The sequence below is a fragment of the Microplitis demolitor genome, chromosome 2, assembly GCF_026212275.2.
Source record: "Microplitis demolitor isolate Queensland-Clemson2020A chromosome 2, iyMicDemo2.1a, whole genome shotgun sequence".
Taxonomy (NCBI): Eukaryota; Metazoa; Arthropoda; class Insecta; order Hymenoptera; family Braconidae; genus Microplitis; species Microplitis demolitor.
In genome coordinates this window covers 17818326-17843325 of record NC_068546.1, presented here as the reverse complement: position 1 = coordinate 17843325, position 25000 = coordinate 17818326, and the positions used below count along the sequence as shown (strand labels likewise).

The 25000-nt window shown below is 28.9% G+C and overlaps 2 protein-coding genes across 3 annotated transcripts; both read right to left on the bottom strand.

The window, feature by feature from the left end:
- Positions 1 to 5152: 5152 nt before the first annotated feature.
- Positions 5153 to 12859, bottom strand: LOC103568662 (trifunctional purine biosynthetic protein adenosine-3). The gene is made up of 4 exons (XM_008545618.3): positions 12626 to 12859; positions 12297 to 12390; positions 7751 to 10498; positions 5153 to 5553 (listed from the first exon to the last, which is right to left on the bottom strand). The coding sequence occupies exons 2-4, from the start codon at positions 12375 to 12377 to the stop codon at positions 5368 to 5370; spliced, it is 3015 nt and encodes a 1004-aa protein (XP_008543840.1). The 5' UTR covers positions 12378 to 12390; positions 12626 to 12859; the 3' UTR covers positions 5153 to 5367.
- A 2365-nt stretch (positions 12860 to 15224) lies between these two features.
- On the bottom strand, positions 15225 to 20365 carry LOC103568664 (ovarian-specific serine/threonine-protein kinase Lok). 2 transcript variants are annotated; one of them, XM_008545619.2, is made up of 6 exons: positions 19552 to 20365; positions 18207 to 18491; positions 17870 to 18123; positions 17181 to 17384; positions 16771 to 17109; positions 15225 to 15721 (listed from the first exon to the last, which is right to left on the bottom strand). In XM_008545619.2, the coding sequence occupies exons 1-6, from the start codon at positions 19742 to 19744 to the stop codon at positions 15368 to 15370; spliced, it is 1629 nt and encodes a 542-aa protein (XP_008543841.2). In that variant the 5' UTR covers positions 19745 to 20365; the 3' UTR covers positions 15225 to 15367. The 2 variants fall into 2 exon arrangements, with proteins under 2 accessions (XP_008543841.2, XP_053598814.1); XM_053742839.1 differs by having other exon boundaries at positions 18207 to 18433; positions 19552 to 19642.
- Positions 20366 to 25000: the final 4635 nt, after the last annotated feature.

Here is a 25000-nt window from a genome sequence, read left to right as displayed (position 1 = left end):
TCTCCATTTCAAGCAATATTAAAATTTAAAAAACAGTAAAAAATAATTATCTAAATTTTTTTGTGTCTTTTTTATTAGTGGCCCAAATTTAGGCTAAATTATGGATGAATTTTTCAAAAAAATTTCCTTCATGTATGAAAATTTATCAGAATTTATCGGATTATATGAGATTTTTTAAGCAAATTTTTTTTATACTTACACGATTCCCAAAATTAACACATTTAAAAATAGAATCATTTTCGAGTCCGTCAAGAATACCAGGAATCCATAAAAGAAAAGCCCGAGAGACAGTAAAACACAGAAATAAAATTTTAACTTTCATCCTTCAATAGTTTATGTGGTTGCTATAAATATATTTAATAAATTAACAAAAAATTTTAAAACAGACATAAGGGAGGGTGGGGCAAAAAGGCCTCGTAGGGCAAAAAAGCCCCCCTGAAATTCTAATCAACAAAATGTATAAAATTTTTTGTTTTTTCGTCTAATTACTATAAATTCGATATATTTACGCGATTTTAGCCCTATGCATGACACCTGAAGCAAAATGGACCAGCCGAAAATTATAAAAAATGATATTTTTCATATTTTCATCGTCAAATTGTAAGAAATTTAATATACACTGAGAGAACAATATAGTTGAGCCAAATGAGATTTGTTTCAGGCAAATAAATCCCATATTTGAATGGACCCAATTAGTATTTATTTGAGACAAAGATATGGATCATTTGAATGAAATAGTGATTTGTTTATAGTTAACAAATCTTCATTTGAATTTTTTTTGCAATCAAGATTTGTTAAGTATAAACGATAGTATATTGTGTGACAAGAGATGAAACAATACGATTTCAGACTAGGGCGAGGGCTGACTTCACCCGCAGTCTGAAATCGTGTTTTATCCTAAGTACACATTATATTTTTCATGATTACCTGTATCGAAACTTCAAGATTCAGTGTCAGCGGCCAGTAAGAAACAACTTAATTTTAAGCCGATAATGCGAACTGTTAAAGAATGAGAAATATGTGATTTACAGTCACTTATTAAATAGTAAATAATACAAAAATATTATTTTCACTAATTTTTTAGTAATTTTATTTGGTTAATTAAAACTGTCACTTAAAAAATGAGATGAGTAAACTGAAGTGACAAGTAAACAAATGAGAGTAATAAGACTGCAAATGAACATTAAATATAACTAGCATAGGGCAGAAACAATTGGGTTTCTTCCCAAGGGAAGAAATACGCATGCTTCCGTATGCTGTGAAGGAATTTGTGAATTATGAATTCGCTAGCAGTTGTTTGCAGCATCGGCTTGAAATTAGCTTGTTTCGACAAGCTGTAGAGACACTGAAACTTCAAGTTTCGATGCTGGTATCATGAAAATATATATTTGAATGAAATAAATGATTTTGTTCAGTCAAATAAATTTACTTATTTGGTTCAAATATATTGTTTTCTCCGTGTATATATACTTATCCATTTTTCAGCTGATTCTCTATAGTTAGGGCAAATTTGGCCACGAAAAATATTGGAAAATAATATTTTTTTTTAATTGATAAAATTTTTTTAATGAAGCAAAATTATCTGTGATCTAAAAAATTAAAAAACACGTTTCCTTAAGTGAAAAATAATGACAAAGAAGAAATATAGCATTTTTTTTTTTAATTAAATAACACTTTGATTAAGAAAAATGATTTGATCCATGTTAAGTGTATATCTATATATTACACTGTAAAAATTGCGGAGTAAATTCGGAGTGGAATTAAATCCGAATTCACTCCACCTCGCGGAGTTCCGGAGTTTTAAAAAAAATCACTCCGCATGCGGAGTAAAATGGGAGTTTTTTTTAACGAAGTGATGCGGGTTTTATTTCATTTCCAATTCACTCCGGTCCGGAGTTTTAACATTAAAATGAATTTATATTAATTAATATTAGACTGTTGAACAGTGTGTGTATATGTGTGTGTGTGTACAAATGTGTGCATTCGGGTATGTGTGTTGCGTGTGAGAATGTGTGCGTGTGTTCGGGTTTCGCCCTGATTAAAAAAAAATGATTTGGACTAACTCGAAACAATTTGAAATGATTTAAAACAATTTGAAACGACTACACTGTAAAAACTACACTGTCTTGAGACTAGACTGGCAAACCAAGGCTTGTCAATTAAATGCCTGTTAAATCCTGGCCCAAGACTATAATCAGATCTTATTATATTTGCTCAGACATGGTCACGTATGCGTCTTATTTTTAGTAAAAATTGCTTATATCTAGTTATTTACACTCACACAGGTACATAGTTGAAAAATTTACGTTAAATTCAACACAAGCCACATGTCCAAAAAATATTTAACCTTTGAATTTTTTATACAATAACACAAAATTTTGAACTTTGTATGAAAAGGCACAATTTAAAGTTAAGAATTTTTCAATGATAACAATTTAAATAACTAATTCTATGTATAGATATTGCTGGAACAAAGTTTTCTTATTCTCTTAATACCTGATAAAGTTTTTAACTTCCCGCTAAGAGAATTGCAAATTTTCAAAATTAGGGAAATTATTGGTTTCAGTTCGATTTTCGAAAATCAGGTTTTCGTCAGATGTCGACGTTTTAAGGTCTTAGGAAGCTATCCTGACTATTCCCGGATGGACGTCCGCGCGCGCGCGCGCGCGCGCGTGTGTGTGTGTGTGTGTGTGTGTGTGTGTGTGTGTGTGTGTGTGTGTGTGTGTGTGTGTGTGTGTGTGTGTGTGTGTGTGTGTGTGTGTGTGTGTGTGTGTGTGTGTGTGTGTGTGTGTGTGTGTGCGTAAACTTAAACGTACTTGGTGGCAATCGAAAAAGATCACCAAAACTTAGAATTGATCAGATTTCGGGGTAGATCGGTCATGTAGTTTACAAATTATACGAAGAATAACATTTTTTTTGTTTTTGGTTTTTTACGTATAACTTATAAACTACTTGCCCGATTCACCTCCAAATGTAATCAGTTTTAAGTGTTGTTGGGCCTTTTTGATTGCCACCAATAACGTTCAAATCGGTTGATTCGTTCCAAAGATTTTGTCGGACATAGAGATTATAATTTTATAGTGAAAGTATATTTTACATGCCTAATAGATTTTCGAGCTCAAAGAGCTCAAAAATTTACAAGTAATAATGTTTCCAAGCTTCCTGAGCTCAGAAACAGCGAGAAATTTTCGAGCTGACCCGCAGGGTCAGGTGGTTTTTAGATTTTTTGAATAGAATTAAAAAAAGAAATAAAAGAAAATGAATAGTTTTCTTACGTTGATTATCCGAAATAATCAAACGTTCTAACTCCGAATTCAAAATTTATTTCTATATCCCAATTTATATAAATTTTATAAGAGTAAAAAATTTCAACACTCGTGATTTGTTGAGAAACTTGAACTTGGAGATATAATGACTTTTTTTATATAAAAATACAAGAGTTATAACTCACTCCTCCCATTCACCTACTCAGTAACAATTTAAACTGAAATACTTCTTTAACTCTTAAATAAAACACTTACTAATTACCGTTTACTAATTAAATTGATAATTACAACTGACCCCGATAACGATACAGAAATGAAATTTAATGACTAAAAATTCTTTGTGATCAATAATTATTTTTTATATATTTTAAATAAAATTTATAAACGATTGATGCGCTGGAAAGGTTAAAATTTTTATTGACTATTAATAATAATTTAAAAAAAGACTTTATGGTAATTAACAAATACAAATATTCTTTATTTCCGTTTTTTAATTTTAATTTATTATAAAACCCGATGTTTTTTGATAGTTAAAAGATTGGCACCGTAACAATTAATCGAATGTAAAAAAAACCTCTAAACCGGTGGACCGTACTACGGTGCAGCTCCGATGCTTTCCGCTGTTTTCGAGTTCCTTAAGCTCAACAATACCTTTAAATACTTTTGTATATTTGAGCCCAAAAAAAAATTAGGTTTTATATTAATCTCCGAAATTTCGAGAAATGAAAAATAGTCAATAAGGATCGTTCTTTATCATTCTGCTCACGATTATGCTCAAATAAATTCGATACTTTTGGATAGAGTTCAACCATATAGACGAAAAGTTGGTATGATTTTGAACACATTCTAGTACATTACGTTATTATTTATGTGCTAAAAATGGCATAACATGTTATTTTTTTAACTTTTCGTCGTCGATATCTTTTAAACTAATTAGCTGATTTTGATGTTCAATAAGGCAATCGGCTCGTTTCGTTGAGTTTTAAGCTGATAAAATTTTAGCAATTATTAGTTCAAGCGTTTCAAAAATTTTTATGAAAAATCGTTTTTTTACTATTTCTTTCGCCAACGATACCTCTCGAAAGAATTATTCGATTGTGATATAGACGGCAATTGACGCGTTTTGTTGAGTTTCAGAGTTGATTTGATTTTAAAATCGATTGATAAAGCCGCTTCTAAAAAATTTTAAATAACCCAAGTAGCACACTTGCCTTTGTGACATCTATAAGGTCTCAGTTTTTAGGCTACTTTTCGACTTGTCGATCAGAAATTTATGTTACCGAAAAAATATCTACTTAAAAGACTTAACATAAGTGACGACAAAAAGTAAATTACAAACAGTGGTAAAATAAGTCATCTAAACAACTTTTCAATTGACATGAGACAGGAAAAACAACACAACTCGTCTCTGTCTCCGGAACTAACATTTGCATGTCGTATTCAAACCAAAAAAGATGACTTTGAGACAAAAAAAAATTTTTCTTGTCCTTTTAAAAGACATCTTTCAGACATCTTAAAGTTGACTCTGTTCAAAAGTTACAGAATATTTACATACATACGAACATACATACGTACGTACATATACACACATACATAAACTCGGTCATAATCTTGAAATCAAACAGAATAGTTTCCTAGGACCTCAAAACGTTGAGATCTATTGAAAACGCGGTTTTCAAAAATTGGACCAAAATAAATAGCTTCCCTTTTTTCTTGAAAATTTTTAATTTTCTTAGTGGGAAGTTAAAAATCCACGTTAAAAAATCCAGTGAGAAAATACCCACTAAGTAAAAAAAAACCCAAATAAATGAAAGAAAAAAAAAATTTAACATTAAAACATTGATGGAAATTAAGTCGCAGGTATTCCATTGACAAATTATTTTTTATTGATATTTTTATTCTCGACACTTAAAAATTTTATTGCATTGGAGTAAACTAGAAAAATAATCATCCAAACATTATTTATAAAATAAAACTACGGGTCATTGTATTATATATACACTTTGAGACAACAGTAGTTTTCACGTTATCAGTTTTACGTTTATTTATAGTAAGTTATTTATAAAAAAATAGAGATATATTTAAAAGTTTTCTTTTTTAATTAATAATTCCACTGAATTTTATTATTATCATTTAATTTAATACGCCCAGTTGCAAGATATTGCAACGCCTTCGGGAATATTTTATGCTCGGCAATTTTGACCCTTTCTTGTAGACTTTTAATAGTGTCATTCGGTAAAACTGGAACTGCCTCTTGTTCAATAATAGCTCCGGAGTCAATTTCAACCTAAAAAAAAAAATTAGTTAAAAAAAAATAAACAATATTTCCTTTAGAAAATAAAAAATAATCATTAAGGTAGTTGTCGTACTGTAAACCTCATCGTAAAATTTCATGAAATTGGAACATGATATTAAGAAGAATGTCCTGGATGTAATTTTAAAAAATCATAACCTAATTAAAATATATATAGAAGGTCGGATTAACTTAAAAAAAAATAATATTTTCACATATATTTCAAATAGCTTTCGGTAAAATCTTTCCAAAAACTAATTGATTGTAGAAAAAACAGTTATAAGTTAAACAAAAAATTCTGAAGACCGCCTGACCCTGCGGACCAGCCCCAAAACTTCCCGCTGTTTTCGAGCTCAGGGAAAAAACATACCTTTACTGGAAAAAAAATAAATGTCCGACGATATCTTTGGAACGAATCAACTGATTTGAAGGTTTTTGGTAGCAATCGAAAGAGCTCACCAATACTTAAAACTGAATACATTTTGAAGCAAATGGGGCAAGTGGTTTATAAGTTATACGCAAAAATACCTAAAAAAAAATTTTTTTCAATTTTTATTTTTCGTATAACTTGTAAACTACATAATCGGTCGACTCCAAAATTTAATAACTTTTAAGTCTTGGTGATCCCTTTCGATTGCCAGAAAGAACGTTTAAATCAGTTGGTTCATTCAAAGATATCGTCGGATAAAAAAAGTTTACACACACATGCACAAACACGCTCCCACACACACGGGCGTCCATCCAGAAATAGCTAGAATAGCTTCTTAGGAACTCGAAACGTCGAAATCTGATGAAAACTCAACTTTCGAAAATCGGACTGAAACCGATAATTTCCCATTTTTCAAAAATTTGCAATTGTCATAGTGGGAAGTTAAAAAGAAATTGAAAAACGGTTGTCCTTGTGGCCCAGTCCCGAAACTTCCCGCTGTTTTTGAGCTCAAGAAGTTAAAAAAAATTATTGTCGACACATGTTCAAGCTCTTTGAGCTGGACAATATCTTTAAATACATTGGTATTTTCAATCCTTTCGAGCTTGAAAAAAGTGACGTTTCTGATTAATATTCCATTTCGTTCACGATTATGCTTGATAAATTCAATGTTTTTCGACAGGAAATAATACAAATAATCAAGATAAAGAGTTACGTGTACGTTAAATTAAACCAGCAAGTTAATATATGAAATATTCGGAATAAAAATATCAGAAACAGTGATTTTTCCAAAATTTTTATGATGATACTATTTAAACTAACGAACTGATTGCAATAATTTATGTAGCGATCATTAAATACTATGAAAGCAAAGGGCCGGTATGATTTTTTGAACATATGAGAAATTACAATATGTGTTATCCAAGAAAAATGAAGTAAATTACAGTTGCTTTTTCATTTTTTTATTACCGATATCCTTCGAACTAATTAACCGATTTTAATATTTGAGACGGTATGCGTCGCAGTTTTTCAGCTTTTAACGCTAAAAAAATTATTAGAATCAATCAGTTTTATGATTTTCAAGTTTATTAGAAAAAACCACCTTTTTAAAATTCTTCGGACAACGATATTCCTTGAACAATCAATCCGATTTTGATAGTTAAGGCAGCATTCGACGCGGCTTATAGAACAGATCTGATTAGAATTTGAAATCAATCAATCAAGTACCCTAAAAGTTATAAAAAAAAAACATGTTTAAAAAACATTTATTTTTTGAATAACTCATAACGTACTGTACCGATCAAGTTCAATTTTTCACAGCACCTAGGGATTAATAAGGCGCTTCGAATGCCACCTTAAAGATCTAAATTGGTTTAGCCGTTCGAAAGTTCTAGAATACTCACTTATATACTCCTGGGCATCCTCTTGAAAATAATTAGAATCTCTTCCTAGGACCTCAAAACGTCGAGATCTGTTCAAAACTCGGTTTTCGAAAATCGGACCGAAACCAATACTTTCGTGGTTTTTGAAAATTTTCAATTTTCTTAGCGGTAAGTTGAAAATAATTTTGTCACCGATCAATAATAAAATTGTAAATATTCAAAGGTATCAGCTCACAATTTCGAAATGAGTAAAAGCGAGTAAGCAATATGGAGTGAAAGAGCATGCGATAGCAAAAGAGAGAGAGAGAGAGTAGACAATAGCACGAGCTATAAGTATCATGACAACTACCTTAATAAAAAATAATTTAAAATAAATACAAACTTCAACAAAGTGAACAGTGCATCCAGTAACCCTAGCACCCATTTCCAACACATCTTTATGTGCATTAGCTCCTTTAAAAGCTGGTAGTAGTGATGGATGTATGTTCAACAAAGCTCCCTTCCATTTTCTAACAAATTTCTCCGTCAGAATCCTCATAAATCCCGCAAGACAAACGATTTGTACTTCCGCCGCTATCAATTCCGCGTCCATAGCTTCATCAAACTCTTGACGTGTCTTGTAATCTGTGTGCTTTATAACTCGCGTCGGAATACCAGCACGCTCAGCACGTCTAAGTCCTTCAACGTCAGCTTTATTCGATATGACTATAACTATTTCAGCGGCCATTTGCTGCGCAGGATCTCTCGTTGCATCAATAAGTGCCTGAAGATTTGTTCCGCTACCAGAAATAAGTACTCCCACTTTTTTACACGGGCTCATTAATCTCTCAATCAATTTAGGTACATGCTGACGCATTTCAATTCCAATAGCCCGTGAAAAATTATTAACAACAGTGGATTTTTCTATTTTTTTAACAACCGATCCAATAACTACTGGTTCCTCTTGTTCCAACACCTTAAGCACTTGATCTTGATTATCTTTCGAGCAAATAATTACGGCTCCAATACCACAGTTAAATGTCCTCAACATTTCCAGTTCATTAACGCCACCAGCTGTAGCGAGCCATCCAAAAATTTTCGGTACTTTCCACTGCTCAGCATTTAAAACAACTCCCAAATCATTTGGTAAAATTCTCGGTATATTTTCGATCAATCCACCGCCTGTAATATGAGCAAATGCCTTGATAATTTTACTTTTAAGTGCCACAACAACATTACGCGTATATATTTTAGTTGGTACCAATAATTCATCAGCGATAGTACGTTTTGAAAATGGGGCAGTGTCATGTAAATCAATTCCACTTAATTTTATAATTTTTCTTACTAAACTGAACCCATTGCTGTGAACTCCCGATGAGGGCAATCCAATAACAACATCGCCAACAATAATATCATTAGTTCTAGGTAATAAATCTGTTCGTTCAACAGCACCGACAGCAAATCCAGCAAGATCATAATCACCAACAGCATACATATCAGGCATTTCAGCAGTTTCACCTCCAATTAATGAGCAACCAGCACGTTTGCAGCCTTCAACAATTCCACTGACAACTTCAGCAGCGACATTAACATCAAGATTACCGCATGCAAAGTAATCCAGGAAGAAAAGTGGCTCGGCACCGTGTGCTAACACATCATTTACACACATCGCTACTAAATCAATACCTACTGATCCATGTTTACCTGACTCGATGGCTATTTTTAATTTCGTTCCAACACCATCAGTACCACTCACTAAAATCGGATCAACAAAACCCGCAGCGCGAGTATCAAAAAGGCCACCGAATCCACCAATTGATCCCATCACTCCTGAACGTTTTGTTCCTGCGACAAGAGCTTTTATTTTTCCTACCAATGAATCTCCAGCTTCAATATCAACTCCACTACTCTTGTAGGATAAAATTCCGGATTTTAAAATTGAGGAAGCTATTCCTTTATGTGCGATATCATGTCGGTATTGCTTGCCATCGAATGTTATGTCGCGGGCTGCAATTGTCGCTTTAGCGGCCGCAGATTCTAGAGAACTAGACAAACAAGTTGTTATCAAAACTCTTCCGCCATTAGTGACTATTTCTCCATTAGATAAAGCAGTTCCGCTGTGAAATACATAATGATTTGGACGTGATTCAATCACATTTATGCCAGTTATCACTTGACCTTTTGAAGATGAAGCTGGATAACCGCGTGAAGCCAAAATTACTCCAACGGCAAATTTATTCAAGTGCCAGTTGATGTTGATATCTGACAATCTGCCTTGACAACAAGCTTTCATTATCAGAAAAAGATCCGAGTCAAGTAGAGGCATAATTATTTGAGTCTCTGGATCACCAAATCGGCAATTAAATTCTAAAACTTTGGGTCCATTCTTTGTCAGCATCAGTCCTGCGTACAAAACACCAACGTATGGAAGTTTGTCCCGCTGAAAACCCTGAATCGCTGCATCAAGAACTTGGGTCCTGACAGTTTCATGGTCATTTGAATCTATCAAATGACAAGGACCATAAGCGCCCATTCCGCCGGTATTTGGACCAAGATCACCATCAAATATTCTCTTATGATCTTGCGTCGGTGGCATCATCTTAACAGTTTTTCCATCAGTAAATGCCAGCATTGAAACTTCTTCTCCTTCAAGAAGCTCTTCAACGACAATCGTATCACCAGCGGAGCCAAATTTTTTCTCAACCAACATCTCATCGATTGCTTTACAAGCCTGGTTTTCATCAGCAGCCACCACAACGCCTTTACCAGCCGCTAAACCTGTTGCTTTTATTACTAAAGCACGAAACGGTGCAGTTTTAACAAACGCTTTGGCTTCCGTAGCAGAAGTAAACGAACGCCACTGTGCAGTTGGAATTTTATGACGATCCATAAATGACTTGGCCCAGTCTTTGTCAGATTCTATCAAAGCCGATGACTTTTCTGGACCAAAACACATTATCCCAGCAGTCTTTAGCTCGTTGGATATCCCATTTGCTAAATATTCTTCTGGACCTACTGCTACTAGTGTTATTGAATTTTTTTTACACCACTCAGTTACTTCTTTGTTATTTTTAATATTAATATTTATTAAATTTACTTTTTTTATTTTTTCCATACCACAATTGCCAGGTGACACGTAAATTTTTTCAACCTAAATTCAAAATTTATTATTTTATCATTTATATATTTATTAATTATAAATATTTATTACTATAATAGTGTCTAGTAAGTTCAAAAAAATTTTTTTTGATTTAAAAATTTTAGTTTACAGCAGTTAATTGTATTTGTATTAATATAAATTCATATGTATTGTACAAGTAGTACAAGTAAAAATAATTAATATTTAAAATAAAATTTTATTTTTCATCATTTGACGTTTACTTTTCATTGATAAAAAAAAAATTTTTTAAGTTTATTTTATTAAAAGTAAAATCACGGAAATTTGAACAATAACAAAACGATCAATTAATCATTTGACAGATGCGACGTTTCGTCACTTTTATTGTTTTCAAGCAACTCAAAAATAATAATGTTCATACAAAAGAAATACTACAGTAATAAATAAATAAATAAATAAATAAATAAACTAATTAAAGTTACAAAGTAATTAATTAAAGTCAACGCCTTAAATATGACAATTGTATATATAACAACATTAGAAAAAAATATACTTAGTTTATTTTTAAAAATCAAAATTTTCTATGTAGAGTAATTAGACCAATAGCAGTACACACTGCAATAGCGAGGAAATCATTATTTCTTTTAATCAATGGAAAAAAAAAATGACAAGTATCATATGCAATAGTTTTTTTTTTATTTACAAAACGTATATATTAAAATCTATACAAAAATTACTCATTATAAATTATAAGCCGTTGGTTAAACTGCCCCAATACCTGTGTAAAAAAAATTCGTTTCATAAAAAAGTTCAAAATGTGGAACTTTCAAAATTGAGACAGATTAGAAAATACGTTTCGTTCTTCTTTGACTCAAAATTTGCTTAGATAAAGTCGTAGATAAATTTTTTTTTACTATCAAAATTACAAAAGTTCAAAAAAAGTTCCAATCGAAGTTCTAATCTGTAAGTTTGAAAGTTCCACATGCCGAACTTTTTTGGAATTTTTTTTACACGAGTGTTGGGGTACTGAGTTACTGGGTTTACACGATTTTTCATCAGTTTTATTTTTTTTTATCATTATTAATTATTTTTGTGAAGGGCCGAAGTCCCTAATTAAGAAATCTAATTTGAAATGATTTGAAAAATCTAAATTATTTCATATTGTATCATATCATAAAATTATAATTTGAAATAATTCAAAATAATTGCAATATTATTTTCTAATTTAATTTAATTTGAAATGATTCGCGAGTTTAAATCATTTCAAATAATTTCAAACCATAAAATAATATTTCGTTATTTTTCAATTCAATACGATTTAAAATGATTCGTTCCAAAATTTATACTCAAAAGCAAAATAATTCAGACAATTTGGAATGATTCAAAATGATTAACAGTTACGTAATCTCAAATCATTTTAAATTAGATTTCTTAATCAGGGGTACCGTTTATAGTCACTGCTCCATTTTTTGACATTTCATAATTTATTTTAATTGATCAAAAAGTATAAAAAAAAACTTGCATTGTAACAGTGTGATAAAAGTATCTTTGTTTGTATTTAAAAAATTAATTATGCCATTGCGTCTTTTACAAATTGTTTTATTTAAACTTTTAAAGTGTCCAAAACTGGCAAAAAACGGTACCTCTACCCTACTTTTTAATCGTTTTTATCTTAAAATTCTCATATATTTTTACGCCTCCTAAAATTTTTTAAATTAAATGTCCCTATTTTATAACTAAATTCTGTACGGAAACTTTAAAATTCCCTTAGATTTTTTGCTATTGGTCTCTTTGCTCTACACTAATAATTAAATAAATAAATAATAATTACTTGAGGTGATTGGGCAAGTTTCCAACAAATTGCATGTTCTCGTCCTCCACCACCGATTACAAGAACTTTTTCTCCCATCATTTTAATTATTATCCTAAAAATAAAAACAATTATTAATTAAAATACTCCATTAAACCAATTATCTAAGAATTACCACCAATCGTTGGTTTTGATAATTTCTCTCAAGTTTAACCTCCAGAAATAAAATAAAATTTTTGATACATACTAATATGTAGATATATTCATAAAAATTATTTCTAAAGGTAAATTTAAATAATAATAATAATTATTATTTAAATAAAATTATTTTAATAGATAATGTTTATTACCTGTTTAATTAAAATAATAATGAAGCACGTGGTTTATTTAAATGCCCTTGAGTCGGTTAGAATGTTTGAGTTTGAAAAATAAGATAAACACGTGGTATTATACTGTGTATATATATATATATATATATATATATATATATATTTATGCATATATAGATATAGTGTCAACAAGTAGTTAATCTTACGGTACTACGAATAATTAAAACTCTTCTAACTACGACTACTTAATTTTTGTAACTTGTAGTATGATTGAATATGTTAATGAATCGACAAAATATTAATTTATGAATAATTATTCACAGGGGGTCAATTTATAAAAGATTATTATTATCAAAATGATAAACTTTGAACTTTGTGAAAATATTTAATTTTGAAATATATATCAATACATATTTGTTTACTTGAATAATTATTATTATTTATATTTTACGTCATTTAATATCTTTCATAATTATTATTTTTTAAAGCGTAAATAATAAATTTACATTTATTTTTCTCAAGTTCATATATATAAATATATGTATATTAGGATGGAGTGAAAAACAAAAAAAAACTAATTATAAAAATTAAAAACCACTTTTTGCCTGAGTAAGTAAAATGTTGCTGTTAATTCATAAAAAAAAAGTCTCAATTAATAAGTATTATTGTACACATTGGACTTATCGTAAAGAAATTTATTAAAGGAAAAAAAAAAACCCTAATGTGATCATTAAAGTAATTGCAAATATTTATTACCTGAGAGTGACTTTGACAAAAATATTTGCTGTCTTACAAAATTAGAATCAACCATTTCAAATTTACCCAATAAATGGCGCCGATTTTTATTTTTTTTTAATTAGTAGGACACCACATAGCAGGATATTAAAATAAAAAAAAAAAAATTTCAACTTCCCGCTGTGAAAATTAAAAATTTAAAAAAAAAAGAAAAGTTATTGGTTTCAGTCAGATTTTCGAATATCGAGTTTCCATCAGATCTCGACGTTTTGAAGTCCTAGGAAGATATTCTGACCATTTTCAGGTGGACGTCCGTTCGTCCATGTGTAAATTTTTTTTGTCCAACGATATCTTCAGAACGAATCGAACAATTTGAGTATACTCGGCAGAAATTGAAAGGGCTCACCAAACTTAGAACTTATTAGATTTTGAAGTCGATAGGTCGAGCAGTTTACATACAAGTTAAATAAAAAAAATAAAAATTGAATAGTTTTTTTTATGTAGTTGAATATTGGTACGTTTTTCGTGGACCAAAAATAAAAAAATAAAATGAAATGTAAAAGATCTACTGGATCTAGATTTCTGTAATATTTAGCATAAGTACTAGTATATCAGCCGAAAAATTTCAGTCACTCCCATTACCCCTTAGGACATATTTAAGTAGTCAAATTACATAAATTGTTTCCATTTTCGTTGTCCAAAAAACGTTACGGTCTTCAGGTACATTTTTTTTTTTTAGGTTTTTGTTGCATAACTCGTAGCTCGCTCAACTGATTTAATTTTAACCGATCAAATCTAAGGCTCAACAAATAAAGCTCTCGATTGCCGCAGAACACATGTAAATCAGTTGACAAGTTCCGAAGATATCGTCGGACAAAAATTACTTTTTTTCAGCCAAATGTATATAATTCGGGTCCAGCCGTTTTTTGAGCTCGAAGAGCTCAAAAGCTCACCAATAAAGCTTCAAGCTTTCAGAACTCGAGAACAGCCGAAAGCTTTGGGGTTGGCCTACAGGGTGAACCATTTTTCAATTTTTTTTTTTTGTTGTGCTCTCTGTATTCTAATATGTAAGGTAAAAGATCTAGTATCCGATCAGGGGCCTAGTACTCGGTCACTCCATGTACTTGCATAGATATATTCAGTAAAATTAAGTAAATATAAACAAACAAATACATGAGTGATCGAGTACTAAGTCTTTTACCATATGCATACAATTTTACCAATGTCTATTTGAAGGAATTAAATCCAGTGCAATCGTACAGAACAAAGAAATTAGTTGTACCCTAGTAGCTATCTTAGTCAAGATCTTGAAATCACAACATATATAGATATTATATTTCGCTGTATTCTCCTTGACTTGCTCAAGATTTGTTCCCGAATTGATCAATATTGTCACTAGGGTAAGTACCGATGAAAAAACAAAAAACAAAAAATCGGATTGCGTTTTTCAAAGAAGATTTGATCCTTATCCTTCTAAATAAAATATTTAAAAACAATCAAATATTTAAAAACAAACAATATACAAATGAATATTATGAAATATCAATATATTTATCAATATTGTCACAGTTGTATCAAAAGAAAATAATAAACATCATGTAATTAACATTTCAAATATACATATAAACATACATTATGCTAAGCCTTTCATACCTTTAATAATTATTTATATGTATATATTTTTTTCTTCTATATAATAATCTTTAAACGTTAACTGTATAGTCAAGTCTTTTCTCTGTAATTATTACTTATACATAAATCTTAATTGTTAACGTTAAAGCTTAATTACATTTTATTAATAAATATTTACTTATAATAATAACAATCATTTAAATATCAAATTAATAAGATGTAAAAATTACTTTTTTTTTTTTTTTTTTTTTTTTCAATCTAAAAATTAATGCACTTATTTAATATTACACATGTGGATGATGTTGTACTTTAAATGCTTGTTAGAAAAAATAAAAATAATAATTGTTGGATACTTTTCTTTAAATTATAATACTTATTATAGTATAACTTTTTTTTTTATTCAAAGCGTGGCTTCTTGTCAATATGACAGACTTGGCGAAATGAATCACTCATTTTATCTTCATTAGTTTGTTCTTGTTGCCGATTCAATACTCGCCGTTGTTGCTGGGCTTCTTGAAGCTGCACTTGCTGTCGTTGTAAACACTGATGTCTTTGTATCTGTAATTGCTCATGCCTTTGTAATAGTCGTTCTTTAGCTGATGGAATATTTGGTGATTCATTTTCAAAATTGTAATCATCAATTAATTTACTGATACGTTCGGTTATTTCACGATCTTGAAGCCATGGATCAGTCATAACTTGTTTTATCGTTAATCTTTTAACGGGATTAACAGTCATCATGCTTCTTATCTAGTTAAAAAAATAGTATATATTATCTATATGCATATGAAACATTTCATGACAAAAATATGATAATTTTGTACTTTTGGATTTTTTATTTTTCTAAAAATTAATTATCTTTTTTTTACTTACTAAAAAAAAGTTATTGTTAATTTTTTCTATTAAGTTCTCGAAAATAAATATTTTACTTCTAACAGTCATAACTTTGTAAAATAAGAAATTTTGAAATTTCTTTTATTTAATAAATTATTTCCGTTCATTTAAAATAAATTATGTAAGAAAATTCTTAACTTCCTATTAAATAATTGCAAAGAAGTGAAATAAGATGCTTGTTAAAGGATGAGCTCTTAATATTAATATTTAGAGGTCGCTCATCACAATTTTTTATTTCCCATTAAAATAACATGGGAAAAAATAAATTTTTTGTCGAGAATTTTATTCCTTACAAGCTATCTTAAATAAAGTTTTTCAAAATTCCGCATTGTTTTCTAGTTATTTCCATTTTAATGCCAAGCTCGTAAGAAAAATAATGTTCTGATCGATTTCAAGATCTTGAAATTAAAATGAAAATAACTAGAAAACCATGCGGAATTTTAAGGAACTTTATCAGAGACAATTTGTAAGGAATAATATTGTCTACAGAAACAATTATATGGCATTTTGTGATAAGTATGATGGTTTCGCCAGAAAAGTACAAAGATTTTGAAATTTACTATAAATTTGATTTCAAGCTCCAATAACTTTTCAACAGATGAATTTATCAAAGAATTATAAGACTTTTTTTGTACAGAAATTATATCCTGACCTTATTTGGACAATAAGCCATTGCCAAGGTATAAAATTCAACACTTAGAAGTTCTTTTTTCAATATTATTTAAGTGGAAAATAGAAAATTGCAATGAGCGACCTCTAAATATTAATATTAAGAGCTCATCTTTTAACAGGCATCTTATTTCACCTCCCTGCATTTATTTGATAAGAAGTTTCAAGAAAAAAAATAGACGATCAATATATATACATTATAAATTTGAATATTCGAGTGATTTAATAATTTTTACCAATTTAACAGCCGCAGACGAGACACGTGCAAATCTATTCTGAGGAAACCTGTAATTGCCTTGAACAATTTGTTCTTGAAGACTCATTTCTTTATTATCAGTCATAAACGGCACGTAACCACTCAGTGTTACATAAAGAATCACACCGAGACTCCATACATCGACTTGATTAGTATAAGCACCTCGTCCACTTGTTTTAAGTATTTCCGGCGCAACATACATTGGTGTGCCGCAAAATGTCTTCATAAACGTTTGAGCGTCGACAAATTTCGATAAACCAAAATCAGACACTTTAACTAACGGATAATCGTCATTGTTTGCTAATAAAATATTTTCTGGCTACGATAAATAAATATATACGTAATTAGTTATTAAATTACAAGTGATTAAATTTTAATAAAATATTTTACCTTCAAATCACGATGAGTTATACCTTGACTGTGCAAATATTTAACAGCATGTGTTATTTGAAAGATAATAAATTTTGATTGTTCTTCGGGCAACCCAGAAGATACACGAATACGATCAAATAATTCACCACCTTCCATTAATTCTAATACAATAAATAAATTTGATGGTGTATCTATTATTTCAGCCATTTTAATTATAAAAGGCTGTAATAAAAAATTTTCATTCAATTAATTAAATAAATAAATTAATTAATTAATAAAATAAATAGTGGATTAAGAGACCTAATATTCAATCCGTATTTAATACTTGGCTAATTTGCATATATTTTTAATAAGTTTTATTAAAAATTTCTAACAATAATAGTAATTAATATTCAATTTAAAATGCAAGGAAAAATTCGATTATTTGAAATAAAAATATTTTGCATGTATTTCGGGCATGTAAATATTATTTAATTATTTTACAAAAGTTTATCATTTTTTAATGATCATCTACTAGAATATAGTTTATGTATTTTTTTATTATTATAAAATAAATATTTATGTTTTTAAAAAAATTTATTTATTCAATTTTCAAACTTCTTGAAATATTAAAAACTGATGTTTACTTTTTTACTTTCATTCTATTAAATACTGACCGGCTATTTTATCACTTAATATATATATATTGATAAATGATAAATATTTACATTTTTTAATGCTTGTAGTATTTTAACTTCATTCATAATACGATCGGGATCATCAAATGGCGATCTTTGTACAACCACCGAGGTTTTTTTTGATATAGCTTTGATAGCAAATGATTTATTAAGCTGTTTAGAATAGACCATTCTTACAATACCACAAGCACCTGAACCAAGTGTTTTTAATGAAATGTATTTAGATTTCAACGTTTCAGGTAAACCACTTATTTCATAATCTTTCAAACTGATAAATGTATAAACTAAAAGAAACAAATGAAAAAAATACGTAAATAAATAACCAAAGCAACAGATTAAAAATAATAAATATATTAAAAATATCTACCAGCATTTTCAGGCATTGCAAATGCAATAATATCTTCATGGTCCAACACTATTTTTTTATCTTTACCAACCAATTTTTTGTTAACATAAGTACCATTTGATGAATTATCTTGTATAAAAATAACAACATCATTATTATTATTTATAACTTCTCTTGTAATAGTACAATGGACTTTGCTAATTATCTGATAATATTTCATTGATTTGGGCTTATCTGTTCTTGTTTCGCTAAAATTAATATCACACTCTGAATTTCTACCAAGTGTATATACATCTTTTGATAAATCTGTTTGATAAGAAAATTATAGAAATAAATAAATATACAGAGTCAATATGAGTAACTTTGCCGTCAGGGTAATTTGGACTCTATAAGATTTGGATTTTAAACAATCTCTTGATTCCGTACGTGAAAAAAATTTTTTCAACTCATGTCTAGTTTTTTTTTTTTGGAAATTAAAATAACAAACATCCGTTTTTTTTTTTTTAACAAATTTGATATTAACATAAAAAATGCATTAAATATATTTATTTTTTATTTTTGAGCGCATGCTTCTAAATAATATTCAAATTTTTATATAAAAAAATACTAGATTGTCAGATGTTTGCTAAATTTAATTTAATTTTTTCATAGCGGGCCGAGTTACTCATGTTAAGGTCATTCTCAGACAGTGCCTCCACTTTTTAAAAATATGGGATGACTTTCAATTGTCATAAGCGTATCAAAATTTTATCAATTAATTGGAAAGAAATTAAAACCCTAATTAAAAAAAGGACAATGTAGTAGAAGTTTTGCCGAGGTATAGATTTTAAAAAGAAATAAATTTTAGTAAAATTTTCATGACAATTTTATAATTGGAATATTCAAATTTTGAAAGTTGAAATTTACTCAACAAATTTTGTTTAACTCTTAGTTGATAACATCTGTAATTTTTTTTGCATTTTATGTCTCGACAAAATTGTTACTATGTTGTCTTTTTTTCAAAGTTTCAATTTGGTTAAAATAATTAACTAATTAAATTTGATTACGGGTATGACAGTAGAAAGTCATTCCATGTTTTTAAAAAGTGGTGGGCACTGTCTGAGAATACCCTTAACCGTATGAGTGTGAATGGTAGCAGATATAAGACAATTTCTAAATTTTGCATAAATTATTAAAATAATGAAATTGATAAAAATGCGCGTACTAATCTTTCAATTGTCTAGGTACGCATTTTTAAATTTTTATTTTACTTACACTTTATTTATTTTGAAACTATAAAAATTGCCAATTTTCAGTTACATTCACGCTCATACTAACTGTAAATAAATGAATAAATTAATTAATAAAAAAAAATAAATATAATTACTCATAAATGGTGCATTTAATCCATCAGGGTTTGATGATTTTTTCGTTGGATTTAATTGTCCCCAAATACCAAGTGGTTGTGATTGTGAATTAACGTCCTGTGATTGTGTTTGAGTCAAAGAATCAGCAGGTTGCGTGTCTGGTAATGATGATGATGATGATAATGGCATATCAATATCATCTGGCTCATACATTTTTATTTCGATCGTTTTTAATTCGAACAGTTAAAAAAAAATTAATTGTCTAGTTTCAATTAAATATTCAGTTGACGCAGTTATCCTTTATTATTTAAATATTATTATTGCGTTTCTTGTTAATTAAATATTTCAAAAAATAAAACACGACTGATCTTATACCCATTCGAACACTGACGCCATTATTTTGTAATGGGACACAAGAAAAAAATAGTGTTTTATTTACATATCAATATTTCAACAGACAATAAGTTATGATTACAAGGTTGACAATTAATAAATATATTGCAATTAAATAATACGTATTTATTTATTTCTATATATTTTATTTATTTGCTGATAAGTTATTTATTTAGTTGTGGATTATTATTGTGAAGAATGATAACTGATTTTATGAAACTGAATACGAATACCGGCACAACAATGGACACGTGAGAGATTCAAGTTGATACATTCTTAATTCTTTTATTATTTACGTTTCTTTTATGTACGAAAGAAAAAAAAAATTATTTTGGACTTCAGAAGTTACTGCCATCTATTGTTGGTATGACATTTTATATTTGAATTATTATTTTATCGATCATGATAATGGAAGCGGTACACTGAAATTTTTCTTAATTTTAAAAAGATTCGAACGAAACTAACCGCCAGGCTGCATAATGTTAACTTTTTTTTATCGAAAAAGTTAAGAAAAAAAATCTGGGCGTCGGTAGACCCCGCGGGCCAGCCCCAAAACTTCCCGCTGTTTTTGACCTCAAAGAGCTCGAAAACATTAGTGTAGATATATTTTCGAGCTCTTCGAGCTCGAAAATGCTATCACATGCAATTGTTTTTTTACGATCTTTTCAAGCTTTTAAAATTTAGTTCCTGATTATGTTCAGTAAAATAAGTGTAGTGAGGCAGAAATGTATTTTCAATGTCGGGGATCAAAATCAAGATTTAAATAAATTTTGACTCATGTAAGAAACAATAAAATATGAAATTTCTGATGAAAATATTAAAAACTACGTTTTATCGATTTTTTTGTTGATAATATGATTTAAACTAAAAACCAAGTTCGATGACATTACATGATCAAAAGAAACCATAAAAAAGATGAGTTGGTATGATATCAGGCACATTTTAGTACGTTATATTATGATTTATCCGGAAAAAATAACATAAAATGTTATTTTTTTAACTTTTCAACGCCGATATCTTTTGAACTAATCAATCGATTTTGATAGTTGACGTGGCAATCGCGTTTTATTGAATTCTAGAGCTGGTTAAAATTTGAAATCGATCGCGTCAGTCGTTTCGAAAATATTTAGAAAAAACCGTTTTTCACCATTTCTTTCTCCCGCGATAACTCTCGAACGAATTATCCTATTTTGATGTTTGAGGTGGCAATCGACGCGTTTTATTGAGTACTAGAGCTGATTAGATTTTGAAGTCGATCATATAAGTCGTTTTTGAGAAATCAATAAAAAACTAAAAAAAAATTTTTTTTTTTTTTCGTAATTCGCAAATATTTTCGAGTCTATTCGATCAAATAATCTGAAATTTTCAGGAAAGTTGATGGCCAACAAGCTCTTTCGATTGCCACCTCAACCATCCAAATCGATCCATAAGTTCAAAAGTTACAAAGAGTTTACACACACACACACACACACACACACACACACACACACACACACACACACACACACACACACACACACACACACACACACACACACACACACACACACACACACACACACACACTCGGACATCATTCTGAAAATAGTCAGAATAGCTTCCTAGGACCTCAAAACGTCGACATCTGATGAAAACTCGATTTTCGAAAATCAGGGTGAAAACAATAACTTCCCGAAATTTTTGAAAATCGTCGATTTTCTTAGCGGGAAGTTAAAAATGTTACAATTTATTTTACGATTTAAAAATGCAGATTTTTTTCCAACAAACATTTTACTAATGTCCAGCCAAAATTTAACTTTTTCATACATATTTTAAAAAGATAACTTTATGGTGTGGGAGTATATTCAGAATATTATCTTTATGGCAACGGACTAAATATTTTACGATACTAAAGTTAGCCGACGTCTAATAATTTTTTGATTTTTTCTTATAACGATAAATTATGAAAAAAAAATATTTTAAACAATTACACCTATAGTTTTTTAAATTTTCTACATGTGAATTTCTTAGTTTTTATTTTTAGATAATTAATTTGTTAAAAAAAAAAAACTGAAAATTTTAGATTGTCTATTAACTTGAGAATCATAATATTTTTATGTTGACTTAATGCTAGCAAATCGTCAAATATTTGAGGGCTTGTCATAAAATACGCAGTAGTAGAAATAAAAGTACGTAAATAAACAGAAACAAAGTACTTAGCATATTTTATTGTAAACTGAAAAATTACTTCTTTGGTTTTTTTTATTTTATAAATTAAACTAGCATAAACAATTTCTCATTTTACAATAAGATTTACTGTTTATACTAATGACAATTTGATGTAAATTTAAAAAAAAATTATAAACTTTATAATTTATTATTAGTATGAAGTAAATAATTTATATAAATAAATATTTCTACATACATATATATATTTAAAATAATGTATTCACAATCCCAGAGTCAAATGAGTGATTCAGTAAATAAATTGAAATCAAGTTTATTCGACATAAAAGAATTTAATAAATTATTAAAGCAGCCATTTGAGTCAGAAAAATCTTCAAAAAATTCTTCAAATTCCATAAATAATAACGATAAATCTGACAATGTATTAATCGATAAAGAATTATTAGAAGAATTAATCGATTGTTATAATAATTGCAAACATGACAATACAGAAAATAATTCAACAATCATAAGTGAGAAAATTATTGAAAATAATGTCAACGTCTCTGAAAATAAATTAATTAATTCAAATAATTTAAGTCCTAACGAAAATTTTAATATATATGATAATCCTGCATTGAATTCATTGAAAAATTTACAATTCAACGATGTGGCGCCATTAACCTAATGATAAATTAATAGTATCGTATACATCATGTGGAATCGGTATAGTACTCGATGTCACTGTATGTACACAATAGTTTATGTAATAAATGCACGAAGAAAAATGCCGTTAAATGTTTACATAAAGTCAGCGTCATACAGTCAGAGTTATAAACATAATTTACTTTATTATTATTAAAAAAAGATTTATACTATATAAAATTGGATATTTTAAGTTCAATACTATTTACTTAAAAAAATTTAACTCAATAAAAAAAAAAAATCAACTTTGGTATTATTTCGCATTAATTAATAAGAGATATCGGGTAGAAGTACCATTTGTGGCCACTGATCCATTTTTGGACATTTAATACTTTATTTTAAATAATGAAAAAGTATTAAATAAAATTTCCATTGCAAAAGTGAGTGCAAAAGATAAAAGTATCTTTTAACACATTTTAAAAATTAATTATGACATTGCGTCTTTTAAAAGTTATATTATTCAAATTTTTAGTGTCTAAAACTGGGCCAAAAATGGCCGAAAACAGGACCTCTACCCTATAAGGTTATATCATTCAGCTGATGTTGTCTTAATCTATACATAGGTGTGTTGATTAATTTAATTAAATGCGCATGTGCAGTCGAGAGATTTTGGTCATGTTAAAAGGTAGCTAAATTCAAAGTGACGTCATAAGATAGAAAACTGATAGATAAGTTATTAGCTTGAATTGTTGAGTAGGGATATGCTCCGCCCATTTGAATCAAATTCAGTGTTTTAATATATATTAAATCACTCTTTAGACAAACCAGAAAGGATTGTATTTTAATCAAAAATTAAATGCTTTAGCCAATTAGCGGCGAATTCATCGGCATGAATTACATAAAATTTCTTAATTAAATTATATTATAAATAGAAGCGCAAATATTATATGTCTTAAAAATAATTTATTGAAAATGTTTTCACAATTTCACGGTAAAGTAGATAATTTAAATAATCTTCATGATATAAATTTAGATATAACTCATCTTAAAGAATATTACGAGACAGGTTTTGATGAAAAATTACCAGAATTAGATACAACTCATAAAATAAATTTTTCTAATGTTAATAACACTACAGAGTTGGTCTCAATTGACAGAAATTTATTTAATAAATTGATCAATAATTGTAATAATTGCAACAAGCATAAAAATAAATCAATTGCTCTAGATACAATAAATGTTGATTCAGATGATAAAGCTAATCCAGATTACTCTCGAGTTGCTTATGATTTATCGACAGTTGATGATATTTCAGTTAACAAAATTGAAAACGAAGAATATATTGATGTAAATCGAAATGATTTTCTTTTGGAACCTCGTTCTGTCATAGATGATGACTGGCTTGAAGTCAGTAATAAAAGTAAAAAAAGTTGGGCAGCGTCAAAAGAAAATAATGACAATATGAGTGTCGATGATGATAGTGATGATGATACTATCAAAGATTTTGATTCAAGTGATGATTTCTGATAATGATCACAATTAATAATATTAACTAATGATGATTTTTATTTTTGATAATTAACAATTATAGTAATAATTCTAATTTCATTTCATTTTAAATATACTTATCCGAAAAGTTAAATGAAAAAACAATTTTTATAGATTTTTTTTAGTGATTTTAGAAAGTTGTGCAGCCATATTTTTGTGAAAAATGGTCTTATCAAAAAATTAACAAAAGCAATTTAAAGCTTGACATTTCAAGTTTAAAGATCTTATAGCAACTTTTTTTTGACACAGTTATTGCGTAATCATAAAAAATAGCTCAAGACAAAAATTTTGCACGCCTACCAAGCGAAGCGTTGAGGTTGTTGCACGCCTCCTAAAAGCGAAGCGCTGAGATTGTGCTCTACTCTCGACATTTCAAAAGAAGCAATTTGTCAGACACATAAAATATAATTCAATAACAATTATTTTGTTTAACAGTAAATAATAACATTGAAAATGATCTTTTCTGAACGTCCGTGTGTCTGAGTTTATGGATTGGTGTATATGGCAGGAAATTTGGTCGAAAAAATTATCGTACTGGAATGATTTTTTTTTTTTATTACGTAAAGTAACACACTACGGACTTTCTCAATTAATATGAGGGTTTAATTCACTGTCGTTTAATTATTATTTATAAAAAACTAATATACGACTCTGTATTTTTTTGTATATTTTATTGTTTTTTTTTCACTGGTGCTACCTCTGACGGATACTTTTGCAAACCTCATATATATAGATATA